This window comes from Mauremys reevesii, linkage group 12, assembly GCF_016161935.1.
Source record: "Mauremys reevesii isolate NIE-2019 linkage group 12, ASM1616193v1, whole genome shotgun sequence".
Lineage (NCBI taxonomy): Eukaryota > Metazoa > Chordata > Testudines > Geoemydidae > Mauremys > Mauremys reevesii.
The window spans coordinates 1,187,679-1,213,660 of record NC_052634.1 but is presented as its reverse complement, the minus strand read 5'-3'; the positions used below and the strand labels follow the sequence as shown (position 1 = coordinate 1,213,660).

At 45.1% G+C, this 25,982-nt stretch overlaps 2 protein-coding genes across 7 annotated transcripts in view; both read left to right on the top strand.

Annotated features, from left to right (window-relative positions):
* Positions 1–13,627, top strand: part of UBE4A (ubiquitination factor E4A) — a 30,517-nt gene extending 16,890 nt beyond the window's left edge. For all 6 annotated transcript variants that reach the window (XM_039496276.1, XM_039496277.1, XM_039496275.1 and 3 more), the window contains 9 exons: positions 727–859; positions 2,878–3,065; positions 4,587–4,687; positions 4,806–4,919; positions 6,811–6,985; positions 7,119–7,299; positions 8,406–8,553; positions 10,843–11,000; positions 12,350–13,627. In XM_039496276.1, coding sequence (XP_039352210.1) covers positions 727–859; positions 2,878–3,065; positions 4,587–4,687; positions 4,806–4,919; positions 6,811–6,985; positions 7,119–7,299; positions 8,406–8,553; positions 10,843–11,000; positions 12,350–12,488 — 1,337 coding nt within the window. In that variant the 3' untranslated portion in view covers positions 12,489–13,627. The remainder of the gene's footprint in view (positions 1–726; positions 860–2,877; positions 3,066–4,586; positions 4,688–4,805; positions 4,920–6,810; positions 6,986–7,118; positions 7,300–8,405; positions 8,554–10,842; positions 11,001–12,349) is intronic.
* Positions 13,628–15,082: 1,455 nt separating this feature from the next.
* ATP5MG (ATP synthase membrane subunit g) lies at positions 15,083–20,819 on the top strand. Its single transcript, XM_039496280.1, has 3 exons — positions 15,083–15,338; positions 18,232–18,392; positions 20,633–20,819. Exons 1-3 carry the CDS (start codon positions 15,275–15,277, stop codon positions 20,729–20,731), a joined length of 324 nt encoding a protein of 107 aa, XP_039352214.1. The 5' UTR covers positions 15,083–15,274; the 3' UTR covers positions 20,732–20,819.
* Positions 20,820–25,982: the final 5,163 nt, after the last annotated feature.

Below are 25,982 nucleotides of genomic sequence, written 5' to 3'. Positions count from 1 at the left end.
TCATAGAAATGACTGAGAGCGTAAACTTGTGATTCTAAACAGATTGTGCAAGCTAAGCCAGGTTTGGGCTGGATGTGTGCTGGCATGGGAATTGTCCATGGAAATTCTGAATTTTCCCGGAAGTGATGTTATGTTGGTGATCCAGTAGATAGCACTGTTCTGTGTCAGCTCAACCAACACCTCTCTTTGTTGACAAGGGTCACTGTACTGGTGGAAGTCCTGTCTTTCAGAGGAGACAAACTAAGGTCCTGGCCCCTTTTAAAAGTATCAGGCACTTGCTGTAGGAGCTGAAGTGCCCAATCCCAATGTCCTGCCAAATTCCGATTTAGGCAGAATGTAATTACTCATCTAACATTTCCCCTGCAGTTTCAATTGGATATGGATCCTTCAGCTGTGGTTTACTATTATGTACTGCTAAACAGCCACCAAGTTTCACCCCAAAGCTGACTTACCTCCATGGTGGGGTGAAGTGATCTCTGTGTACAGTAAATTGTATTTTTTTTTTTTGTAAATACAAGTTCCTGTTAGGTCTAGGGATACAGTTTTTACGGGCTGTGCTGGCATCCTCACTAATTGCTTCATTTGTTCATTGGCATTAAACAACCATGTTAATTTTAATCACCATTAGAAGCACTGGGGGGAAACGTACAGGGAAGGAGTACGTAGAAAAGAGTGCCTGAAGGAACTTCCTGAGGAGACAATAATACTTATGACTTCTGTTCACAGAATTCTTTGCTGATAATTTGGGTGATTTCTTCATTTTCCTGCGGCGTTTTGCTGATGACATCTTGGAGACTTCTGCAGACTCTCTGGAGCATGTCTTTCACTTTGTTACTGTTTTCACGGGTGATGTAGAGAGGTAGATAAGTTTCCAGCCTTTTGTCCTTTTACATTTACTGCAAAGCATCCAGAGAGAGAAACAAACAAGTAAAAATCATAAGGGGTGTCTTGAGGTTTGATGTAAACGTTAATGACTCAGCTGATCTACCGGGGTGATAGCCAAGAATTCTACCCACGAGAGGCATAATAAACAAAGAACTTTACCCCAAAGCACTTGGGCTTCATGTAAGGCACAAATGGGAGTTTAGCATTTAGTTCCTTGTTAAAGCCAAATTAACTATAATGTTGGGAGCCTTTCTAGTTACAGCTGGTTGTTAGTGAACTTTGAGTAACGATGGAATGCCTGACACTTGCATTTATGTTAAATGTTGTTCCCCAATCTTCCCCGTACGTCCCCTGAAGGAGGAAGCTGAAGTGCGTCTCCCAAAATTGTTTTCACAATCAGGTGTTTTATATTTGTGTCAAAAAAAAAAAAAAACATTTACAGTTGTAGGGAAGAGTGCTGGGGCATCAGGAGGGGTAGTCTGGTTTATCACCGCTGCAGAAGCAAGTGAATGTGTGTACAACAGTGTGTTTACACGTAACAGATGAGGTCAGCACATCTCGATCTGTCTGAAAAGCACCTGAAAAATACTTCCTTTTATTGTTCTACTGCTACCAGGATGCCTCAAACAAGGAAACAAATAGGTATTGTATGTGTAGAGCGGAACTTGGTCTTGGTGAGCACCACTTGTGATTGCTTGGCTATGGATCAAAAATTACTTTCCAGAATCCATTGGTGCTAATGTGTTGGCCCCTCATTTACACTGATCACTAGGGCTTTTGATTATAAGGGTCAGACTGGAAGAAATTTCAAACCAGACTTTTATTTCCAAAGACAGGAAATAATTTTGCACCTTTTTGTTGCTGTTCAGCTGCAGGTAAAGAACATTACAACTAAGGGCTGGGCCAGTTAGAGAGAGTTATAACCTTAGTGACCCGCTGTGGCACTAGGGAACAGATGTTCAGAAATGAGCACTTGCAATTCCAAGTTAAGTCACTGGGAGCTGCAAGTGCTCAGCACCTTTGAAAAACAGGCCCCACTTAACCCAGTAGAACTTGTGCTTTCTTTGAAAAATGGAGATTTTGCTTCATGTTCATGACTGATTTGGGAAGTTTCCTGTTTTATGCAATTGGATGTTTTGCTAATGATCAAAATAGGGGTTGTCTAGATTGGTCTATTTTAGTTGTTTCTGAGACATCTGTTGCCTCTGTGCTTGTTGCCTAAGCACTGAACAAAATTATGAGCAGACTTATTGATCCTTGCGGTAAGATATCATTGTGTACACTGTGTTCATGCTATTCATTTGTTAATATTTGTGTGTGCATCATTATATTCATGGCAACAACAAGAGCAGGTAAACTCCATCTTCTCCCTGGGGTGCTATTTGCAACTGTCCAGCATGGGAGTTGGGAGACCTGGGGTCTGTTCCCGCTTCTTCACTGACTCTGCAGTTTTGGACAGGTCACTAAACCCCTGTGCCCCTGTGCCCAATAATGCTTACCCACCCCTGCTGAATGCTCTCAGATATATCAGTAAGAGCACTCTGTAATTTCAAAATACTACTTCTGTCCTGTAAGTAGGAGACAGAGGCATTAGACAGGTTCAGCACATAGCTGATATAACAGAATGTTTGCCACCAAAACACATGTGGGCTAGGGCAGAAGAGCCGCAACTGATGAGCAGGCACGAAGGTGCAGTAGTGTGCATCACTGAGAGAGTGTTCTAGGAGGGATGAGGCCAAAAGCTTCACTCCCTTTCTAACCCCTCTGTCTGAGGTTTAACCACTAGTGACTGAGAACGACCATGGCATGCTGTTAGGAATGCAAGTGGTAGGTCAGGTGCTTTCAGTTATGTCAGAAGTTTGGCTGCACAAGTGTAGTGGTGTTAGCCAGCCCTTCCCCATGTGGATGGCCACAATCTTTGGGATTCTCTTTGATCAGTCAAATTCCCCTTTTGCTCTAAACTGCCCTATTATATCGGTTTTTCTTTTCCAGGATGAAGAATCCTCACCTGCGAGCCAAGCTGGCAGAAGTGTTGGAAGCAGTGATGCCTCACTTAGATCAGGTCCAGAACCCACTTGTCTCCAGCATGTTCCATCGCGAGCGAGTGTTCTGCTCCTACCGCTACGCTGCCCATCTTGCAGAGGCACTCATCAAGGTCTTTGTGGATATTGAGTTTACAGGTAAACAGGGAAGGGGAGGGATTTGTCTCATACCCTGAGAAGAATCTATGGGAGGATGTCCGCAGGCTTTGACATGCCTTGTTCTATTGACAGTGGTGCACCAAACCTAATCTATTCAGGCTTGGTCAAATCCATTAGACTATATTAGACAGATGGCACTTTGGCAAAAATGCATCTATTTTGAATTGCTGATACAAGCAAAACTGCAACATATCAGGAAAATAGATGCTCTGGAAAGCTACATTTCATGGTCTAATCAGGTCTATTAACGTACTTATCTAGCCGTGCCCACTAGGGGTTCCATCTTGCTCCCATTGAAGACAGTAAAACTCACATTGATTTAAGCATGAGCCTGCTCAGCTGAGGGGGAAACAAGCACATTTCCACACTCACAGACCTTCCATAGGTAGCTTTTCTCAGAGGCCCCCCCAGATACATTTGTATTCTCACCTCAATCCGAGAGGGAGAATCACTGTGGAGCAAGGAGAGGTGCTCCCCTCTCCTCTCACAACTAGAGTCTAAGTATGCTGCCTCCACAGCATTTCTGGCCCCTGCTTCCTGGACTTGGGACTCTGCATTCGACTGGCCCTTGCACACTAATTTTACATCCTGACATTGTGCTCTAACATAATTATCGTTTATTCAGAGTCCTCATCCCTAAGAGGTATCCAGCAGCTCAGCAGACTGAATCAGCACTGCTTGCCTTACATGCTTAGTGGTTAATCCAGCTCCCACTGAAGTCAGTGATAGTCTTGCTACTGACGTGCATAGGAACAGGATTGAGCCCTTTGTCTGGTTGGGGGGTGGTTGATGCTGAGCGCTTCAACTTGGTTGCTTCCTGTGAGCTGACAGTCAGCACTTGTGCTATTGCAAACCACTGCCAGGGAAGTGGTTTCAACAACACAAACACAGTGAACTCCCAAGATGCTGTTATTAACTGGTATGCTTATTCCAAGGGAAAGTGAAGCAAAAGCATTTGATGTACCAGTCACTTTTTTAAAGTCTCTTACTTTCAAAGGCACTAGTGTTGGCCTCTTATCTGTTTCTTTGAGGTAAAGAGGCCTCAAAATCAGGACAGTTTATCTCCCCTGTTAACTTTAACAACTCCTTTAAAATAGTACAGGAACCTCTCGAATGTCAGAGTCCTGTCATCTTCCCCAGACTGAGCCAGACTGGTTGCCTTAGTTGGGTAAAACTCTCCAAGTGCATGTAAAGTCTGTATAAAATAAAGTCCCTGGGCTCTGTGAAGCTTATACAATATTGGAGCTGCATAGCAAGAAAAGATAGCATTTAATTGGCTCTTGCTTCCTGACTTCGGCTGTGTTTCAGGAACCTGCTGTGAAAGTTATTCCTTGCCGAGCAGGGTGCACTGGGAAGTCAGCTTTTGAGTTTTCTCAAGGAAGTGAGCAAGTGTTGCTCTCCCCTGGCCTGATGCTAAGTGTGAACTGTGGAGAGGTTAAAAATACAGTGCCGATTCTTGCTGCTGAATGGACACATCCTCTCCCTTTTGCTTTTATTTAGGGGATCCACATCAGTTTGAGCAGAAGTTTAACTATCGTCGACCCATGTATCCCATTCTCAGGTACATGTGGGGGACAGAGTCATACCGGCAAAGTATAAAGGTAAGCACGTCAGTAGTTTGTTTGGTTTGTACAATGCTGTATTAAGTGTTGAGTTATGTGTCCTTAAGTTTGAACTGTGGTGGAGCATTAACGCATCATTTCTATGTGTGATTTTTAGGGTCTGGCTGATTATGCCTCAGAAAACCTAGAGGCAATGAACCCTCCTCTCTTCCTACGCTTCCTTAACTTGCTCATGAACGATGCCATTTTCCTGTTGGATGAAGCCATACAGGTAGGGCTTGGAAGGCACTCTAGCTGTGGCACCAGAAGCAGGCACAGCTCCTGTATTTGAGATGGCTGGTTAAAATACCAGACCTATATCACAAGTGAAATTAGGCTCATCCTCGCTCCTAGCGATGTTTGTCTACATCAGATGCTTTTCAAGCAGTTTGTCAGAGTTCAGCTAGATTGATAGTCTGCTCAGGAGAACCCCGGAGATGGAGTAGTGAGAGGTGCTGGCAGGCATTGAAGGACACTGGCCGAACTGCATTGGGACCTGGGACTAGAACCCCAGGGCTCCTGCAGAGCAATTGATGTGGCTGGAGGGAGGGAGGAAGCCAAAACAAAAGGAGGTTTTTCAGGTCAGGACTGAAGTACATTGGCATAGTCGTGAGGACGTCTACCTGTTGCTTATCTGAGCTATAGCTGGCTCGTGAGTCGTCGTGCAGTTTGTGATTACCAAATCCCTGTGGCCTCCTTTGCAAATTCCTTGTTATCCTAACAGATGCTGCTGTCTCAAGACAGCCTTGTCCTTTGGGCTTACAAGGCATCAGACCCAGATGAACTTCTTTGTCCCCAGCGTGTGATTATTTTCTAACCACATCTCTTTTGGAGCTGCCTTTTGCTACTATAAAAAGGGCTCTTTGTTTGGAGAGCTCAACTGTATGTCCTGTGGTAGAAGTGTGGGCCTGGGGACTAGCAGATGAGCCAGGCAGCATAGATGTAACCCACCTGCTTGAATGGTCGTAGGTTCTTCCGAATGTTGCTTGTGGTTTAAGTGAATGTTCTGTGTTTTTGTTTGTTAAACGTATGTGGCTGTGGGAGCCTTGTGTAAACTCAGAGAGAAGTGCTCCTGTCATTGACTTACCGTTACCTGGAACTCTGCTGTGTGAGGTTCACTACATCACCGGGAATGCAGAGAGATCCACAGTTGCGAAGAAACTTAAGTTACTTCCATGTTATGGCTGAATCTTACTTAACCCCAAGAAATGAAATCCTTGATTAATCTGCTTCACTCTTTACTTAATCCTTCTCCACCCATCTACCAACCAGTTTTTCTCTCCTAGTTTCCCTGATCCTTTTTGAGGCCCCATGTAATTGTTGCTGATCTCTTCTTTAGCTGCAGTGAACTAAATTCTCTTTGGAATCGATCAGTCAGCGCTTCTGCTGGTAGTAGGAAGCTCGTGAGAACTTGTGCTGACATGGCAGAGGAGAGGCCCAGTCTATAAATTGGGTTCTGTTGTGCCTGGCACCCAGAACTTCAACTGATACTCTGGGGTCAAGTATCAGAGGGGTAGCCGTGTTAGTCTGGATCTGTAAAAGCAACAAAGAATCCTGTGGCACCTTATAGACTAACAGACGTTCTGCAGCATGAGCTTTCGTGGGTGAATACCCACTTGCATCTGAAGAAGTGGGTATTCACCCACGAAAGCTCATGCTGCAGAACGTCTGTTAGTCTATAAGGTGCCACAGGATTCTTTGTTGCTGATACTCTGGGTTAATTTATTTCCTTTCTTGGTTTTGGTTTATGTGTATAATTGGTGCTGGTGACAAATACCCAGTTGAAAGTACTTAGACTTAAATCCTCTGTTTATCTACAAGCCACATTGATCACAGGCAGCAGCAGTTAAGACTTCCCCAAAACTGCTCTGTCAAGGGGCTTCAACCTACCCTCAGGGGAAGAGAGGAGTTCCTCCGTGGTCCAGTTCAACCCAGGCCCTCTTTCCTGAGGTTGCTAATTTTGTAGTGATGTTTCTCTGATGTGCACATCTGCCTTCTGTGAGACTTCCCGAGACCTACTGAACTCCTGGAATGATTTCCCATCTGAATGGTGATGAAAGCATTCTGAGCTTGGCAGGTTTATTAAGTAGACCATTGTCACTTCCTCTGCTTTATCTTTACAGTACCTCAGTAAAATAAAAGTTCAGCAGATAGAGAAGGACCGTGGTGAGTGGGACAACCTGTCCCAGGAGGCTCGTCGGGAGAAGGAGTCCAGTCTGCAAATGTTTGGTCAGCTGGCTCGCTTCCACAACATCATGTCCAATGAAACCATCGGAACCCTGGCCTTTCTGACCTCGGGTATGGACAGCAAATCCTGCTGGCTGGGAATTGGAGAGTGGCAGTGGTTGGGAGAGCTTTGCCTGGTTTAAGGGGTTGGTGCAGAAGGGTTGATTTATTTTGATGCTCAGAAAGCTGTTGGCTTCTGTTGCAGAGATTAAGTCCCTGTTTGTGCACCCTTTCCTTGCTGAGCGCATCATCTCCATGCTGAACTACTTTCTGCAGCACCTGGTTGGTCCTAAAATGGGAGCATTAAAAGTCAAGGATTTCAGCGAGTTTGACTTCAAACCTCAGCAGCTCGTTTCTGACATCTGCAACATCTACTTAAACCTTGGGTACGTGAGGGTGTGAGAAGCTGCAGTGGGGCAGCAGTCCTGGAGAAATAGGACCCCGCTACACAATGGATTCATGTTGCTGGGGTGGCAAAGAAAAATTATTTCTGGTATTTATCTGGTATTATTTATCCTGGTAATTCCATTAGCAGGATGCTGCTGAGGACCAAATTCTATCCTGAGTTAACTGCAGTCAGCATAAATCCAACCAGAAATTATTTTGGGTTCTAAAACTTGTTTTTAAACAACCACCCCTCATCTGAGCAAATAAATGTTTAAGACTTTAAAGAGGGACTCCGAATAATAGAGAGTCTGTATATTAGTTATAGCAGACTTCTCTCTGGGAAATCTGGCCAGTATAATGCATTTCATGTCATACATGATATATGTAGTTCTGTTTACACTGGGAGCTGAACTCTGCTGGCTGTGATCATGTTTAAACATGGTGGTTAGGAGAGTTCTCTCACAATCCCCTGGCCAGTGTGTCGTGTGGTGATTTTGTATGTTGTGATTTATTTATTCATTTTGTCTTTTTTTTGAAAATCATGGTAGTCAAGCTATGCTATACACTGGCTCCTTGTCCCTGGTAGGATATAACACATTTTATAATAGTGTTTTAAAACACACCCCCACCCCCAAACCATCCACACTAGCCAGGGAAAACACCTACAACCCTGGCAGCAGTAGCAGAGTTTTTAAATATGGTTGTAGCTAGTGTAAAGCCTATCCCAGTGTGGAGACCAGCTAGAAGAAACGACTTAGGTGTTATGGTTGTTATTCTTTCACTTTGCCATCTCCTGTATATGTTTACTGAAGCAATTCAGCTGTTATAATAATAATAATAAGAGATATACCTATCTCCTAGAACTGGAAAGGACCTTGAAAGGTCATCGAGTCCAGCCCCCTGCCTTCACTAGCAGGACCAAATTTTGCCCCAGATCCCTAAGTGGCCTCCTCAAGGATTGAACTCACAACCCTGGGTTTAGCAGGCCAATGCTCAAACCACTGAGCTAGCCCTCCCCCCGTTGTGTCCTGCAGCCTAGCAAATCACTCCCCTTTTCACAAATGTCAACTCTTACATTCTCTTTCTTTTTGCAATTGTGGTTCAGCGATGAAGAGAATTTCTGTGCCACGGTGCCCAAGGATGGGCGCTCCTATTCGCCGACACTGTTTGCTCAGACAGTCAGAGTCCTAAAGAAAATCAATAAGCCTGGCAACATGATAGTGGCTTTCAGTAACCTGGCTGAGCGGATCAAGGTGAGAGGAGTAAGAGGGGAGGAGGACAGTGTTGGTGATTTCATCCATTTATCGATGGTCCCTCTAAGCAGAGTTCTCTATTAATATTTTACTATGAAAGTTCTTGAATGTGCCCCTCAGCACATATCTCTCTCCTTCTCCCCTTGCCTTCAATTGTGATTCCCCCCAACACCCACTCACGTTCTTCAGTCTCACTCTGGCTCCCTGTCCCAGTATACCTCCCAGGGCTCCTCATCCAGTCACAGTGTCGTTCTGTCCCGGGACTCCAGTTTGCAGTTTCTTTGCCCTGGCAGTCCCACTTCTCCCCACTCCTGTGCATCCTGGCTTCTTGTCAGATTGATCTCCTGGTTTCCCCCATCCATTGGTTTCCAGTCCTCTTGCTCAGCCAGTCCTAGTCTCCTCCCACACCCTGACTCCCAGCTTCCCTCTCCCCTCCAGTCGGTCTCTCCATCCTCCTTGTGTCAGTCTGCTTCCCCCACCTCCACAGGGTCTATCTCTTGTCCCCCTTTGCATTCAGACTAAGCAGCTTCCTCTTGCTCACTGCCTGGGCAGCAGCAGCAGGGTCATTGAGGCTCTGTGTACAGGGATAAAAGGCACATGTCTGGCTGGGGTCAGCAGACTTGAAAAATCATTGTGCAGACATTTGGGCTTGGGCTGGAGCCCAGGTTCTGGCGGGGCCGCCCAGAGGATTCAGGGGGCCCAGGGCAAAGCAATTTCAAGGGCCCCTTCCATTTAAAAAAAAAGTTACAATACTATAGAATACTGTATTCTCGTGGGGGCCTCTGCGGGGCCTGGGGCACATTGCCCCACTTTCCCCCCCCTCTGGCGGCCCTGGGTTCTGGGACCCAGTGAGCAGGAGGATCCCAGAGCTTGGGCTCCAGCCTGAGCCTCAGCGTCTACATAGCAATTTTTAGCCCCACAGCCTGAGCCAGCTGACCCGGGCCGTCCGTGCTGTGGGTCTTTTATTTCTGTGCAGATGTACCCTGTGTACACAGGAGAGAGAGACTCTCTCCTCTTCCTTCCCATGCCCAAACCTTGCACAGCCCACAGCAGCCTAGAGCCGCAGTTTTGAGCAAATTCCTGCTCAGACCCAGGCTATAGCATGCCCAGTGCAGACAGAATCTTCTGGGAATTTAGTTGCTAATATCTAAGACATCTCTAATGAGCGTATATAAACTGCAGTTTTTTCCCAAGGCTGAATGTGAGCAGATTCTCACAAGGATGGCAAAAGGCACCTCCCTGATACACAGGCCAGCCCCTTGCCAAATTTCAGGTCCCCTCTCCAAAGTTTGGTTGTGCTTGAGCTTTTAAAAGAAATGTTTGCTGGAATATTTTAACATGGGCATAACAACTTATTTTCCTAACTTCATTCTTGGAGATGGCTGAGCCATTTTGGCTGAAATTCTCCAAAATAAATTAAGCCTGAGGCAGACACCTGCCATATAAAATTTCAGCCCAAACCGTTCAAGACTGGCAAAGTTATAAGCAATGAAAACAGGGTCTTACTATGTGAACTGTTGGGCAACTTGAACAATAGGTTAAAAATACCATCCCTGCTTGTAATATGTGTACGTAGCTTTGTAAACATGCATGGTGTTTTACAAACCAATAAAAGATGATCCCTGATGCGAAGAGGTTAGTCTACCTAGACAAGACTGTATGCTGTAACAGCTTCTGGAAACCCCCTCAGAGCTAGGCACTCTCAGCTTCAGCACAGGTGGTGATGGAAAGTTACAACCATGATGCTGCGCAGTAGTGATAGCCATGCTCTTCCAACCATGATGCGGGTCAGTAGCAATAGCTATGGTCCTCCTAAAAGCTTCCATTCCCAATTTTGCCCTAAGAGGCTGTCCAGCCAAGGGAAAGCTGGCAATTCCTGTCTTCCAATAGATAGTTATATTCTTGATGCTTTTGCTGTGTCTGAAACTGAAACCAGGAACTGATTTACATTCTGATGATACTTTAACAACTGTAACTATGCAAATTAAAGAACCATTAGACTTCAGGAGTTTGCAGAAGCAAAGCTGTGTGCCCAGTGTTTATTTGCATGCCATAGCTGTGATGCAGTTTCTTAGCCATGCTGATATCTGAGCTCTGGATACAAACCAAAAGGTTTGGTAGAGCATCCAGTTACGTGCATGGACACATTCTGCCAGGTACTTTGCAAGTGAGAAGAAGTGCCTGACTTTCTGCATTGTTAGGCTCCACCCCTTTGTGAATGTGCGAACTTGAGCTTCTTGACAAATCTTCACAAAACCTAGTGTTAATAGCTGTGCATGTGTCTACCAGTCTCTTGCAGACCGACAGCAGCAGGAAGAGGAGACCTATGCAGATGCATGTGATGAATTCCTTGATCCTATCATGAGCACTTTAATGTCTGACCCTGTGATGCTGCCATCTTCCCGAGTCACCGTGGATAGGTCAACTATAGCCAGGCATCTTCTCAGGTATTAATTGTGTCTGAGTGAGGAGTTAGTGATTCACTAAGGGTTTGGTGGGGAGGGGTTAGTGTTTTTGTTCTCAGAGATTCAGGCAAGACAGAGTGGACATCCCCATGCATGCAGACAGTCATTCTTTCCAAATTTCCCACAGTTGCTCCAGTCTAGGATCTTAGCGTTGTTAGATTTGGAACTGACTGTAATCCATCCGTCTCTCTAAAGTGCTAACCATTTATCTAGCTGTGTGCAGTTTGTGTGCCCTGGACCCTGTGGAATTCAGCTTTCTGAAACCTGCAAGTTGCATCCATGTCCAGATTTGCATAGACCAGATTGTTTCTCACGTTTTTAATGGAATAAAGCATATGAGAAGTGCTCAGATCTACAAATTGAAGGGGGTGGGGGTGGGGAGATTATTAAGACTTTTTCTTTTATTTAAAGGTGATTTCAACATTGGGAAAACTGCAGGTGTTTCTTCATCCTGGTTTATTCAAAAGTCAGTGAATAGGTTGGACAGTTTAGTGGGTACAGATAAAATCCAGAAATGTCTTCCCATAAAGCATGAGTATAGGAGATTGCTTTTTTCATCCAAATAGTAGCACATTTCAGTCTGTCTCTAAGTAATCATCTTCTTTGTGTTAAGAGTCAGAGGTTTGCTAACAGATCTGGGTTGTGGCTTAAGTTCTCTCTAAAGTACTGTTGTATAATCTGGTACTCAGGCTTATTGTGAACCTGTTCTGCTTTCCTTGAAATTTTAGCCTCAAATGTACCACTGAGAATGACGTGAGTGATGGTGTCATTTCTGAAGTGTCAGTCTTCTGGGGGATGTTTGGGTGAAGCCTAATGATTACACCTAGTCAGGGGTGGCGCCAGGCACCAGCGGAGCAAGCGCGTGCCTGGGGCAGCAAGTCACGGTGGGGGCAGCCTGCCGGTCACTGTGAGGGCGGTAGTCAGGCCGCCTCTGGTGGTGTTTCTGAGGGAGATCTGCTGGTCCCGCGGTTTCAGTGGCGGGTACGCTAAAGGCGCAGGCCCGGCAGACCTCTTGCAGAACCGCAGCCGAATCCACGTGAGCGGGGCGGACCTCCCACGGAAATGCCGCCGAATCCGCTTGAGCGTGGCGGACCTCCTGCAGAAACACACCGCCAAAGGCTCCCTTACTGCCGTGCTTGGGGCGGCAAAAAACATAGAGCCGCCCCTGCACCTAGGGCTCATTGTCCACAGGCAGGTCTGATTCACTTGATGGAACAGAGGCTGTGCCTATCTCTGGTCCCTGTTTCTTGGCTTCATAACATTTAGTTTTTAATCAAAGGACAGTACTGTCAGAGAATTAGTCTCCTTGACTTTCTCTCTCTCTCTTATAGTGACCAGACAGATCCTTTTAATCGGAGCCCCCTCACTATGGACCAGATCAGACCAAACATAGAACTGAAAGAGAAGATCCAGCAGTGGCTTGCAGAGAGGAAAAAGCAGAAGGAACAGCTGGAGGACACACTGAAATGAACAAATGAAAAAACATCCTGACACAAGTGAACAATAATTTGTTTGTAAGAGAGTGAAATCCCCTTGCAGAGATGATGGCTGGTGCTCCAGAGAACCTGTGAATCAGCGCTACCATATGCTCTGTACCCGAGATTGCATTTAGTGCATTGCCACTAGACCTGGAGCCTCTTACTTAGGCCCTTCCTTTTATCCTCTTCTATTTTTTGTTTCCATTAAGATGTCTCAATAATATCAGAAACCTCAACTGCACTACAGCTTCTCAGCCCACGAATCCTAAGTCCCTTCTTGCTCTGTTGGCCACTGGTTAATTTTCTTGTGTTGTTTGTTCTTCACAGTGTTCACTGTTTCTAATGACTGTCATGTCACACATCTCAGTGGCTGTCAGCCACCACCAAAAAACTCTTCCTTGTGACTGAAGTTTTCTCTCTCTTACTGCTGCTTTGGCTCCAGACTTGTTTAAACTATGTAATGTTCTATCATATGATGTTTAATGTGAAAAGAAATGCCTTTGTCCACAGCAGCTCTTAAATTTGAGGCTTGCGAGGATGGAAGAGGTTCTCTTATGCAATTTTGTCTGTAAATATTGGTTGTGTACAAGGGTTCGTGTTCAGCATGGTACATTGCAATGGGGCAGCACTGAAATCAAAACATTTAGAAGATCGTATAGAAGTTGGATGTGAATCTCTTAGGGATAGTTGGACGATTTAGCCGTTGCTATAACAAAACTCTCACTGGGACTAGGGAGGTCATGCTGGAAAAACATGATACTGGTTTTAGAAAAGCCTCTCACTTGACTGTTGGGGACAGCTAATGATCTGTTACCTGATGTTTTGCTTAAGGGGCAACCATGCAGGAACTCGACATATCCAGACACACAGGACAAGCTGTTCTCTAATCGGGGTTTGTTGAGTCTCCACATTTAAATTAACCTTAATTAGTAATGACCATCTGCTAGGTTTGAGAGCCTGTTGGAAACGGCACTGTGCATAGACTGTGTACATATTCATACAGGTACACTATAAATCCTGCCTACATTTATACTGTACTTTGTGCATGTTAATATGTATCCAGTGTGTATATATACTTAGACACGTGCTTTATCAATAAAAATGTCAGGCTTCAAGTTTCTTTGAAGTGGATATTTGGTCTTAAGATGAGCGTGTTCTGAATGGGGGATCTGGGGCAGGTATAACTCCTCTCTCAAGTGACACTTTCTCTGTTATCGTATACAACTACTAAGCTGAGTTTTCCCTAGCTGTGGTCATAACCATACCCTTCTACTGGGGATGTGTCTGCAACAAGGAGTGCAGAAACAGCTGACATTTTTATGATGAAAACTAAGAGTGAAGCTTGGGCTTACTGTGCAGGTTACATTAAAGAATCAGTTAAGATGAGCCTACTAGATAAGGCCTTAAAACATAAGGCTCCTTCCCTGAGGGTCATATGTATGTGCACTCATGCAAACCTAGAAATGCCAGAATTTGAGCCTAAATAAATAGTTTAATATATATTTTATTCTTGAGGGGCAGGTGTGTGTCGGTTAGTTATACTTATGCATGACGAAGGCTTACTATTCAGCTTGTGGGAAGAGGGGGTTTTCTGCTGGGAGGAAGGGAGTACTACAGGAACAACTATCCAGGGCATCAGGCACAAGGCAGAAAAATAAGGAACGTGATTTTTGTGGCAGCTCTCTCCAGCCCAGCAACAGTGTTCTAGTTCAGAGGACTTCACCAAGATGGTCACTGAGACTTGCTATAATTTTTCTCTCCTAAAACAAAACATGGTGTAGTGTTTACCTAGCTATGGCTGTGATATAGTTTCATTACAAATGCCTTAGAGCCATTGAGAACACAAATGGGAAGAAACGGGGGAGTCTGAGTGCTAAATCATTACAGTGGTAGGACTTAATCTTAAATTACTCAAGTACCCTTGACAGGGGCACAAGTGTTTTGGAAGCTGCCTTGGTAGGAGGATCTAATCCCAAAGCTGTAACCCAACAAGCAATGTTGCAGAAGTGGCATTTTTGGCAGTGCACAAAGCAGAGGGTTTTCTTCCAATAGGTTTTGGCTTTGCAGACATGCACACAAATCATATCCCATGGGCCAGGGGTAGCCAGTTATTTTTTTGTCAAGGTGCAAATTTCTTGGTCAAGGTACAGACTCCAGAGAAAATAATAAAGAATAGTTAAAAGATTTTGGGGGCCCGTCAAAAGCATCGGGCAGTCCCGATTTGGCCTGTGGGCTGCCTATTGACTACCCCAGCCCTAGGCACGTTTTTGAAAGCTTAACAGCAAGCCTCCTGCCAGCCCATTCTAAGGCCACGCGTGCAGTGTCCCAGAGAAGGTGCTGAGGGGTGACCAGGAGCCACCTCCCAGCGTTAGCTCGCTGGCCTGGCCGGCAGCGCGCTTCGCACGGCCAGCACGTGGGCAGGGACAGGAACCGGCCACAGGAGGCTTCTGCGCGTGCGCCGCTTTGGCTCCCTCGAAGAGACCAGCTTGGCGTCGCGCGTGAGCAGCCGTTCGTGGCCGATAGGTGGCCTCGGCAGGCGCCTGATCAAAACGTTGGCTCTGCACGGGGCAGAAAACGCCCCCGCCCCTCCCCTCCCCTCCCCCCCGCAGGGCTGGCGTGCGCACGGGCCGGCTGGGGGTGTGGCGAGCGGCGGCGTTAGGCGCTCCCGGGGCAGCCCTGGCGCAGGGGGCCTCAGGGGTCCTGCTGTAGGTGACATTCAGGCTCCGGCTCCTTCTTCTTCTTCCTCAGGCGCTGCCGCTGCCCCGCGCCGGTCCCGCCATGGCCCAGGCCGCCCAGAGGCTGGTCCAGCGCGTCGCCACCCAGGGCCCGCAGCTAGTGAGCGGTGAGAGCGGGGCTCCGGGGGGCCTGCGCGGGGGGCGGCTCTCGGGCTCCGCTCCGCCCGGCCCGGCCCCGGGGAGCCGGCAGCGGCGCGGCCCGGGCTAGGCGGGGCGGGGCGGCGCCTCACACTTGCTGGCGGGGCTGCGGGCCGTGCCCGCCCCGGGCCCCAGACAGGGGCCTGCCCAGCACCGTGAGCCCTCGCGCCGCCAGTTGGTCAGGGTGACTGTGCCCCCCCCCACCCCAGCGCTGGGACCCGGGGGGCCGGTCCGGTCCGGCAGCGATTCCGTACATCGCTAAAGCTCTAACTTGGGGTGGTCAGTAGCTGGCCGGGGCCACGGGCCGCCAGGCGCGTTCAGGCGGACTCTGAACTCTTACTCGCTTATTACCTGTTTTGTTATTGTTTTATCTGGACCTGGACCTTGGCCAGGAAATGTGGGGCCTTGACTTAGTAATTCACGACCCTGGTGTAAGTTGTCTGTGTGAGATGGTGAGTGTATCACCATGTGTTATTTCCATGGAAGGTTTGGCTGAATGGCCTTTGTCACTGGATTGTTCCACCTATTCCAGTTGTCTTAGGGTCTGGGCCTCTGCCTCGTTTTATGCTCTCCAATTGCAAGAAATGGATTTTTGTCATTGTCCAGGTGACTCACTCTCTGTATCTTTTAGCCCCTTACTTGTTAGCTGAGCTTCTTTCTTTTTAAGTGAATGCTAAGTAGCTAGAGGCTATGTCCTACTGTTCAGTGTCAGTGAAAAGGGGAAATTAAACTACTAAGCAACTTGGCTATTGCAAGATTCTGTAGGATTTCATTGATGACAGAATCTGAGTTTGCAGTAAGTAGAGTTACAAAACGCTAAGGGGTGGGGAAGAATAACCGTAGACCAATTTAAGTTTATATTTACAGTAAAGAGAAATTGCCTTGTCATGAAGGAACACCCTTTTGAAGCACAACTCCCCTTCAAATTAATACTTCTCAGAGGGCTTTATAAAGGAAGGTATTTTTCCTATTTTAGTGATGGGAAAACTGAGGTACAGATATGAAGTGACTTCCAAAGGTCATGCAGCAGGGTCCATGTATCTTTTTCCAGTTCAATACTTTATCACACTGGCAAGTAAACAAAAATGGTGGAGAGAAAGAGACCTTCTTCTAAGCCTCCTAAACGTAAGGCCCATGTCTAACAAGGCATTCCAATTGTAATGGGAAAGGAGTTAGAGGCAATTGATCAGGAAGACACATAATAGCCATATTTCCAGAGATACTGAGCACCTGTAAATCTCACTGAAGTCTGAGAGGAGTGAGTGCTTAATACTTTCAGAAATCAGGCCTTTCCACCATGAGAGAGAGACTCAAAACATCCTCCTTCTACCCAAAAGAAACCAATCCCAAATCACCTGAAATAAACCAATCTTAACCAAAACAGTAAATTAACAAAATTGATATAATTTTTTTTAATTGGAACTCCCTCCCTCAAATGGGGAGATGCCAGAGATTCCAATAAGTCTGTGATGGATTTTGCTATTACCTGTTTTACATGTAAAGTGCACAGATGCTGTGGTGATGAGCAGCAGTATAAAACCAAACCAGAACTGCTTTTCCCCTGGCCCCGTACACCTGTATCTTTGAAGACAGATTGAGATGTGCAGGGTGCACTAACTTGGGCTCTGATATTTGAAGTTAGGATGTAGTGATAAGGGAAATGCTGTGTGGTGCAGGATGTGGTGGACTGTGAGTGTAATGGATGTGACAAGTATCTATGAAATAGGGAATTAGGATAGTGAGTTGCTAATAGCAAATGTATAAGCTTTATTTTTGCTAACAAGCTGTATCAGCTCTTAAGAATACTGCTTGTTCCTCCTCTGTGTGTGGTGGGTTTTTTTTGTTTTGTTCTGTGCTAGTCTTGAAATCCACTTTAACTTGTATTCTTGGCTCTTTCCACTTGTAGATATCTCAGCCGGTGAGAGCTTTGTAATTACAATGCAGCTTTGCCTACATTAGCTGAAATTCTTTTCCATATGAAATATATGGTCTGCTCTGTAATAGGTTTTCATTTAAAAATACTGCAATCTGCCTGTCCAGCTGGGGAGAATGTCTCTAACATCAAAATGAATTGTATTGATGAAGAATCAAAAATAGAAAAGCTATGACCTACTGAGGGTCTAGAAATATTAAGGGTATTAAATATGAGGTAGTCATTAACAAAACTTCTTTTACTTCTGTGAGTTTAAAATAAGTGGGTCTGTTGGCTTAGTATCAAACTACTTCACAATATCAACAACTGAAAATGACTTAACTGTTGAAGGGTAAAGGGCATAAACTATATAGTCTAGGACCTAGGTTGAACATCTTTTGAGGTTTGAAGTCCTTAGCAATACTCTAAATTGTGCCACAAAACAACTACCATGGCAGTTGAAGAAAGTGTGGGATTTGGTGGAAGGGCTTTAAGTGGCACAAAGGCCCTTGACTTTGGAATTCACTTTCTCAGTTGGTCTAATAGACTGAATTTTTGAGCTTTGGAGTGGAATGCCAGGTGTCGATGTACTTAGATCAACTTACCGTGGTGTCTTCACTGCGGTGAGTTGACTGCTGCTCTGCTCCCCCATTGACTCCACCTGTGCTTATATATAGGCAGTCCTTCATGTTCATGTTGTGATTGATTTGTTTGTTTTTTTAATTTATGGAATAGGCAGCCAGAGCACTGGATGGTTGCTTAGAGCTGTATTTGTAAAAATTAAATAAATATCTGCTCATTACCAAGGAGCAGCTCTGACTCTTCACCAAACATGCATCCAGTCTGAAAGCGGTAAATGAATGTGACGCATGAATAAATATTTGTGTCCGGCCCACCCATCTGTTTCTTTTAGCCTCCAGTGGATTCATCCTGGTATTTTTCTCTTCCAGCTGCTGTGACTTACTCCAGGCCTCGTTTGGCCACATTTTGGCACTATGCCAAGGTTGAGCTGGTTCCTCCAACCCCTGCTGAGATCCCCAAGGCCATTGACAGCATGAAAGCTATGGTCAAAAGCTTTCAGTCTGGTCACCTCGCACAGCTCACAGTCAAGGTAACTGCAGGCTAAATAAGAACGCATGTGAATAATAGAAGCGTGTTTCCCTTGGGGTTTCTCCAGCCATGCTGATTAACACATTTGTAGCTGGGCTACATCTAGCAGCATAAAAAGCAGCCCAGAAAGTGACTTGTGCTTGCTATTTGGACAGAACAGTTAATTTGGTAGACAAATGGTTGATAAAGCCAGGCTGAACTTGTGCTCTCAGTGAGCTTATTCTGTGACAAAAAAGTTTGACTGGACAGATATCACTTCTGCCTTATGGTGGCTTTTTCTCTAGTGAGCTTTTATATACACTTTAGTATGGCCAGATGTTGATCTTTCCACTTAGTGTCTGCAGCTGCCTTACTGTCAAAGGGACTTCTGGTGCACTGTCACCCTTCTGATAGAAATATCAACATAGCCAGCACAGCATGTAGTGTGGTATGAAGGGATATTGGATAATTGACTAGTTTGGAATTGCTGCTTAACCTTTGCAATAACAATCAAAAGCTTAAGGCTAGTTTTAAAACACTGCTACCTTCTACAGTGCAGTGAGGAGGGGTGGGGCTGTGTTCTGTTCCTGCTAAGGCAGTGGTTCCCAAACTATTGTACTGGTGACACCTTTCACACAGCAACCCTCTGAGTGTGACATCCCTTATAAATTAAAAACACTATGAAGGCTGGCAGCAAAGCGGGGTTTGGGGTGGAGGCTGACAGCTTGCAACTCCCTATGTAATAACCTCACGACCCCCTGGGAGGTCCCAACCCCCAGTTTGAGAACCCCTGTGCTAAGGGCTGTAACTGTCTTTTGGCTTAGGCTCATAGATGCATTTTTCCCCTCAAATATTCTATCTTTAATAGGAATGTGGGCATTGACAGGCTGGACCAGACCAGTAGTTCTTCTAGTCCAGTATCCTGTAACTGATGGTGACAAATGCTAGATACTTAAAAGGAAGGTGCAAAAAACCTAGAGTTGGGTAGCTATGTGATAATCTGTCCCAAGGGAAGTTTCCTTCTAACTCTTAATTTTTAGAGATTGCCTTATTCCCTTCCCAACTCTTGCAAATATCTGTTGTATATTTGAATATTCATGTCATCGATGTAAATAGCTCTCTGTCTCAATCAGTTTTGAACTTGCTGCTTTTCAGTTTCATTGAATGTGCACAATGGGGTTAGCCTCCAGGCACTTCTACAATGTAAATAATAAAGCAAGGTCCAACAAACCAGTAACTTCTAAGCCCCTTTCCCAACTAGCATACCCCCTTCCTGATCTGTGAAGAGTAATTCAGTAACAGACTTCACTCCCTTGGGAATGGGAGTGCAAAATGAAGAATAGTTCTCTGAACTTATTACCTGCAGATCTGGTTCTTTAATTGACTAGTCCGGGTCTTCTGATGGATGCCCCTTGAACTCTTCACGTTTAAATCTCTCTTCCTGAAGTTTCCTCGGCATTTTGAAAACTTTGTTCATTTATATGGTGTCAGTCTTCAAAATAACTTTTTAAAATAAAAATGGGTCGTCTTTGCTTCAGAATTAGCTAAAAAGTAGAGGTCTGATCTTATGATCCTGAAGCATCGCACTTCTGCTGCATGTTTCTCTAGAGTCTAGCAGATGCAGTTTAAGAGCTGCAGGTATTTTGTGTACAGGGTAATGTTTTCCAGGAACTTACAGAACCACTGGCATCCTATCTTAAAAAGCTTTTACTTGTGCCATGAAAACCAATAGAGCTGTTGTCGTCATTAAGGAGTGAAACACTTGGAGAACTTACAGGTTAAGAGTTGAATAGCATTTTTAATGTACTAGCTTTTCATTTCTTAATCCTACCACTTCTAGTAGAGTATAGATGTGCTTTTGGCAGCAGGCTTTTCTTCAACATCCATTCACGTGAATCAAATGTCAATAGGTACCAGATCTGCCCACCAGTACTGAACAGCTATTTCATAGGTCTAGTGTATTGCTTGGCACTAAAACTTGGATGGTCTTTTCAGTATTTCTGCTTTAAAGCATTCTCTTTGAAGGGCTCTGAAAGCTAAGCTGTACTTTAAGACTTGAGTGCACATTAGTCTGTACCATGATTGCTTGGGTGGGGGGGGAGTAAATCGTTATAGCATTCTTGGCTTTAGCTAAAGATACTATTCTCATTAACTTGGGTGGTTTTCTTGCCATCACAACCAAACTTTGTGTATGGTTAACAAAACAAAGGGAGACGTTACTGCAATAGCAAACATTCTAAATTGTGGCTTTCTTTCTTTCAGGAAGCTCTGAGGAACGGTTTGGTGGCCACAGAGGTGCTGATGTGGTTTTACATCGGTGAGATCATAGGCAGAGGCAGCCTGATTGGATACAATGTTTGAAGACTAATCTTTAGTCTTATGTTTCACTTCTTTGTCCCCTAAGTCTGTAACAGTATTTGACACAATAAAACCAGGAAATGATGTGGAATTTTGGTGGTCTGTGTTAGTGGTGTTTACAGTGTGAGCTTGTCCCCATCCTGTTAGCTTTGCCAGCTGTGAAGAAAGCATCAGTTAGTATCTAGCTGCCTGGAGGCCATCCCTCTTCAAGCATTACCACACATAAGGAAATAGTTATACCCCATCCTGTTTCCATAACACTTGAAAATGTGAATCTTTTACCAGAGCAGGTTAACTTGGATTGAAACTTTTTTTTCTGGTCATTTAGGGCTAGTGCTTGGGAATATCTACTGGCTATGAAACCTTTTTGTTTGGTCTGCTAAAGTGTTTATAGCTGGGGATTGTGAACCTTGGATCTGCATCACACAAGCTGGATTTTTTACTTTGATTCTGACAGTTTTAGCAGCAGCTGTTATGGAAACCAGTAGAAGCCAGTGCTTTAAATCATGACCGCAACTTGGCATCCCAGATTTATCAAATGGTATAAAGCATTCTCTTTAATTCTACCAGGCTGAGTTAAAATGTGTCAGGTTTATGTAAAGAGCTGGAAGAAAGAAGGTTATCAGAATAATAATCCTACAATAATCGATAGTCTTGCTGTGTTCATCTGAGAGGCTTTCTGAGATACAAATAAAAAAACTTCTCACTGTGTGATCTTAACCCATTGGTTAACTTTTTTTTAATAAAAAAAAGTGGGGGGGAAAAGGGACTTTTAATCGGGCAGAATGCTTGATAACTTTAAGCAGAAATGGCGCTATCTGTTTGATGGGACTTATTCTTTACTAATTATATTGCCATAGAAAATAGCTTCAATTAAAACAAATCACCTGCTTTTCCATCTTACTTTTAGCAAGACTAGTAGTGGCCCAACTTAAAATCACCCATTAAGCCTTCTGCATCTAGGCCTGACTGCTAGTCAGATAGGTGACAAGTGTTTTTCTACATCGGGGTCCCCAATGCAGTGCCCACATGCACCATGGCACCCACTGGGGCATCTAAGTGCGCCCGTGTACTGGCCAGCGGACGAGCATCCACCGCCACAGTCCTCCATGGCTCGTTGTCTGGCACCCGCCCGACGAAAAAGGTTGGGGACCACTGCTCTACATAATAACTTAATACATGGCTTCAGTAGACAAAATCCAGTCTCCTCCAAAGTAAAGACGTAGAGCAAAGCATAGCTTCTGTTCCTTTAGCAGGATCTCTGGGCCATGAAGTTACAGTATTGATAGAAAAACATGATTCATCTTAAGTTTGCTGGCTCCTCAGCTTAGCACCTGACCTGTGCATAAATAGAAGATATTGGCTTACACTGCTAATAACTCCATGAGCACAAAAGTTCATTAGCAAGGAAAGAGGGAACAAGCACTAAATTTCCAACAAACTTCTACTGAAATGGGCATGTAATCTCCGCTACTTCATCACTAAAGAAAACAAAGTAGGGGCTCTTTTCTCTGTGTCCAACAACACTATGCTTGCTGTGAAACTGGGTATTACGTGTATTGGAAACTAGTGGTTTCATAGCTAGCGAGTTGGAGTCAAACATCTATGCTGGCTATTTTGATAGGGAATTACAATCTGCTACAATCCTCTCTTGGCTTGTCCTGTGATCTTCTGAGTCTTGCTTTCAGCTCCTTGGTGAGCCTCCAGTACTCTGGGCTCGGCTGCCCTTTGTGACATTAGAAATCTCTTGGAATACTAGGCTAATAGTATATCGATTACTCTAGTCTCTGCAGCAATAGCATACGCCTTTGTCAAAACACGTTTTTCAGTAGGAAGTCTTGCTTTTATCATGTAACATCCCCACTATGCTTTCTGAATAAATACTTAACTTCACCTGCCCCTGAACTATAGCCAGTTAGGAGGTGTAGTTGCTGCTGTTCTATTGCATCGACATTTTGGATAGAAGGGAGAACATCCATTTGAAACAGGAAGTGTTGGAATTAGGCCAGGATACCACTGGTAACAAGCCTAGTCTTAAGTCCTTTGATATCTTAAATGACCAGAAGTTGTTTGGGTCTTGGCAGTTCTAGGAAGCAACTTTTTTGCTATTAGTTCACTAGTGAAAGCAGAGGAGGATGGAGAATGGCACTACTGAACTGATAGCAAAATACTCTGCCGTATTCTTAAACTAAAATAATGAGTCTGATGGCACCTTAAAGACTAACAGATTTATTTGGGCATAAGCTTTCGTGGGTAAAAACCCACTTCTTCAGAATCTTAGTTTTTAAGGTGACATCAGACTCCTTGTTTTTGTGGATACAGACTAATACGGCTACCCCCTGATATTCTTACATTAGTAACCAGTTTGTATCTAATAGGTGGTCTAACATTTGCCAGTCAGTGAATGACAATCTCAGAAGATCCCCTTCACAAAGATGTAGTAGCCACTACTTACCCACCACACATTACACTTTTGATTTGATATTTTGCATTTCCAGTAACTAACTTGCTTCAGAGATTATACCAATACCAGGCTCCTTACCAACCCTGCTTCTATACTATTCCTGCCCCTGTTCTCTAGAGATGGGAGCATAGGGCCCAGGTGCCTTTCTGTCTGTATTACTGAGTAAGCCTCCCATCAAATACGTTCATATTAATACGAAGAATTCCTGAGCCAAAAGGTAGGATACTTCACCATCTGGTTGAGCTCAGGCTTGATGGAATAAGCTGAGACCCCAGTAAAAGAGAGAGCAATCTATTCTGCTCTGTAACGTGAGCCACTTAAAGCTTTATTCATCATATGCCAGCACTGCAGAAGTGTGCCTTTCACACTTTGAAAGCGTAACACAAATAGCAGGCTCACCATATACAGCTCTGATGATGGAACAGGCAACTCTATGAAGTACTAAGCAGGAGAGATGCTGACTTTTTTTCTTTTATGGAGCAAAAATGTCTTGCTCATAAGCCACAGGTAACGAATCTTTACTGGTGTCTGTCTGACCTTGGGCACTGCTTTCAAAACAAGAGTAGGTAAAACAATGGAGTGCTTTTGTCACAGCTTCCTTCGGCAGTCTTGGAGTAATCTTTGAAGAACTAACTCCAGCTGCATCCTGGTAGTGCTCTTCCTTCTGATGGATTACTGAATTGGGGCACAAGCATAGTCTGCCAGCTTTCAGATGACAGATATAACTATGGCCCTGATTAGCTATGGCCATTAAAGAATGTATTAATATTGCTGTAGCAGCTAGAGGCCCAAATAGAGATTGGGCCTCTCTGCTAGGCATTACACAATAAAAAGATGTGCTCCTTGGCATGTTTGTTTTTTAACCCCAGGGTCCTGCTGAAAACTCTGGGACCGATTGTCCCCTATTAAGTGCCCTTCATGCTGCTCTAGAGACATAGAAAAGTTGCTGCATGTGGTTTTATGCCATTCCTGCTGTGTGGATGGAGTGCCTGACCATTCATCTTTTCAGTGCCTCAGAGCAGCTGGCAATTGAGGTAAGCTACTCTGCCTCTCAAGATCAGGTTATGAGTGGCATAAAGGTGACTTAGTCACCTTTGCCCCCATCTCCTGGTTTGTGCCTCCTGAAGGCTGCAGCATAGAATCTGGCTCTTCTGCCTACTTTTCCTTGTTTGAAGTAATTTTTTGCTTCCTGGCCCAAACTGCTGGGTGGTGCTGTGTATACCAAGCTGACTGGATCTTGGTGACTGCAACATCTGGGTTTCAAATGCTGCAGGGGAGGCTTGTGATGTGGAAGTTGGGGGGGGGGGGACTTCCCAGTGGATTAAAAAACAAAAAAAAACTTGTGGCAATGTTTCCATTGCTGTTTGATTTGGACTTTGACTGCTCCTCAGAACAGGGACCTTTCTTGTTGTGTATATGTACAGCTCCTCACACTGTGGGGGCCCTACATGCTGCCACCTTTCAAATAATCTCTGCATGGTAATAGCCTTCTGTATGGTTGCACTGGAGGGAAAAGACAAGTAGTGGCAGTAGAGAACTCCACCTGCACTAGGACCCAGGAGCGCTTCTCCTCTCTCGAAGGCTAGGCAGGATCTGTAAGACACCCCAAAAGCTGCTGAACCAATCGTTCACAGCTGGGGCCAGTGATGGCAAGACTCCTATGCGTGGAGCTTGGGCTGCAGAGAGGCTTAGACTCCGTTCCCAGCTGCCTGGAGAATGACAGTATTGTGGAATTACGTCACCTGCAACGTCTCTCAGTAGCTGACTCAGAGTGGCTTTCATTGCTGATAAGAGCAAGTAATCCACCCTCCCAGCAAGCAAGGAGACTGCTGTGCAGCATCTGCATAATAGACAGGCTAAGCATGGATGGGAAATCCTGAGCTGCCTCTGGTATCCTAGTCCCTGCTTCTAGGAGTGGAGAAGTTTGTTGCCATATAACCTTGGGCTAGAGGGCAGGGTCTGTGCTTTTCTGGCTGGAGCCTGCAGAAAGCAGATGAGAAGCTGTAGTTACTGTAGTGTCGCACCATTTTTTGCACAGGTTTTTCCTACACTACCTTAAATGGATCTTCATGAGAAATGTTAGCTTCTGACTTTTAAGCAAACAACTGATGAATGAGATGCTGCTGGCTTCTACTGCCTCCTCTGCCATAGCATTCAGGGTTAATTCAAACACCTTAGCACAGCTTTGAACTGTTCCTTGCCTATTAAAATCTGTACTCTTTTCCCAACAGACCCTGCATTTCTGCTGCTGCCTGATGTCCTCCCCTTCCCTGCCTCCCACAGGGAAACAGCAGCCCTAGCTCAGCAGTGCTCATGGCAGCGGAGATTTATAGCTATTCCCCCGTGTCTGAAAATCTTTTTAATGGGGAGTGAAGTACAAATGCCTTCCCACGTTTTAGGGGAAAGTCCCTCCTGCAGCGTGGGACAGAAAGAGGGCATTGAGTCAGCATGAGAGCTGCACCTGAAACCAGTGTTAAGTGCACACTGACAGTAGTTAGCAGTGACATTAGACTTAAAGAAGAGCTGTGTGTGGCTGGAAAGCTTGCCTCTTTCACCAACAGAAGTTGGTCCAATAAAAGACATTGCCTCACCCACCTTGTCTCTTTAAACTATGAGGTATTGAATATGGAAAGAGAAGGCACCTTTTCTTCCACAGCGTGTCTGTACCAGCTTGTGAAATGTGACAGGGCACAACACAAGTTAAGAAGCATTAGGCTCCATCTTTATTTGGGTGGGACACATCCAAGCTGTGCTGTGAGAAGTGGGGTAAGTGGCTCAGAAGGGGGGGCT

Bases quoted from the DNA above. Each gene is read 5' to 3' on its own strand.
- ATP5MG (XM_039496280.1), top strand. From the start codon at position 15,275: ATGGCCCAGGCCGCCCAGAGGCTGGTCCAGCGCGTCGCCACCCAGGGC. The intron at 15,339-18,231 runs GTGAGAGCGGGG...TTTCTCTTCCAG, and splicing joins GGGCCCGCAGCTAGTGAGCG to CTGCTGTGACTTACTCCAGG. The intron at 18,393-20,632 runs GTAACTGCAGGC...TCTTTCTTTCAG, and splicing joins TCGCACAGCTCACAGTCAAG to GAAGCTCTGAGGAACGGTTT.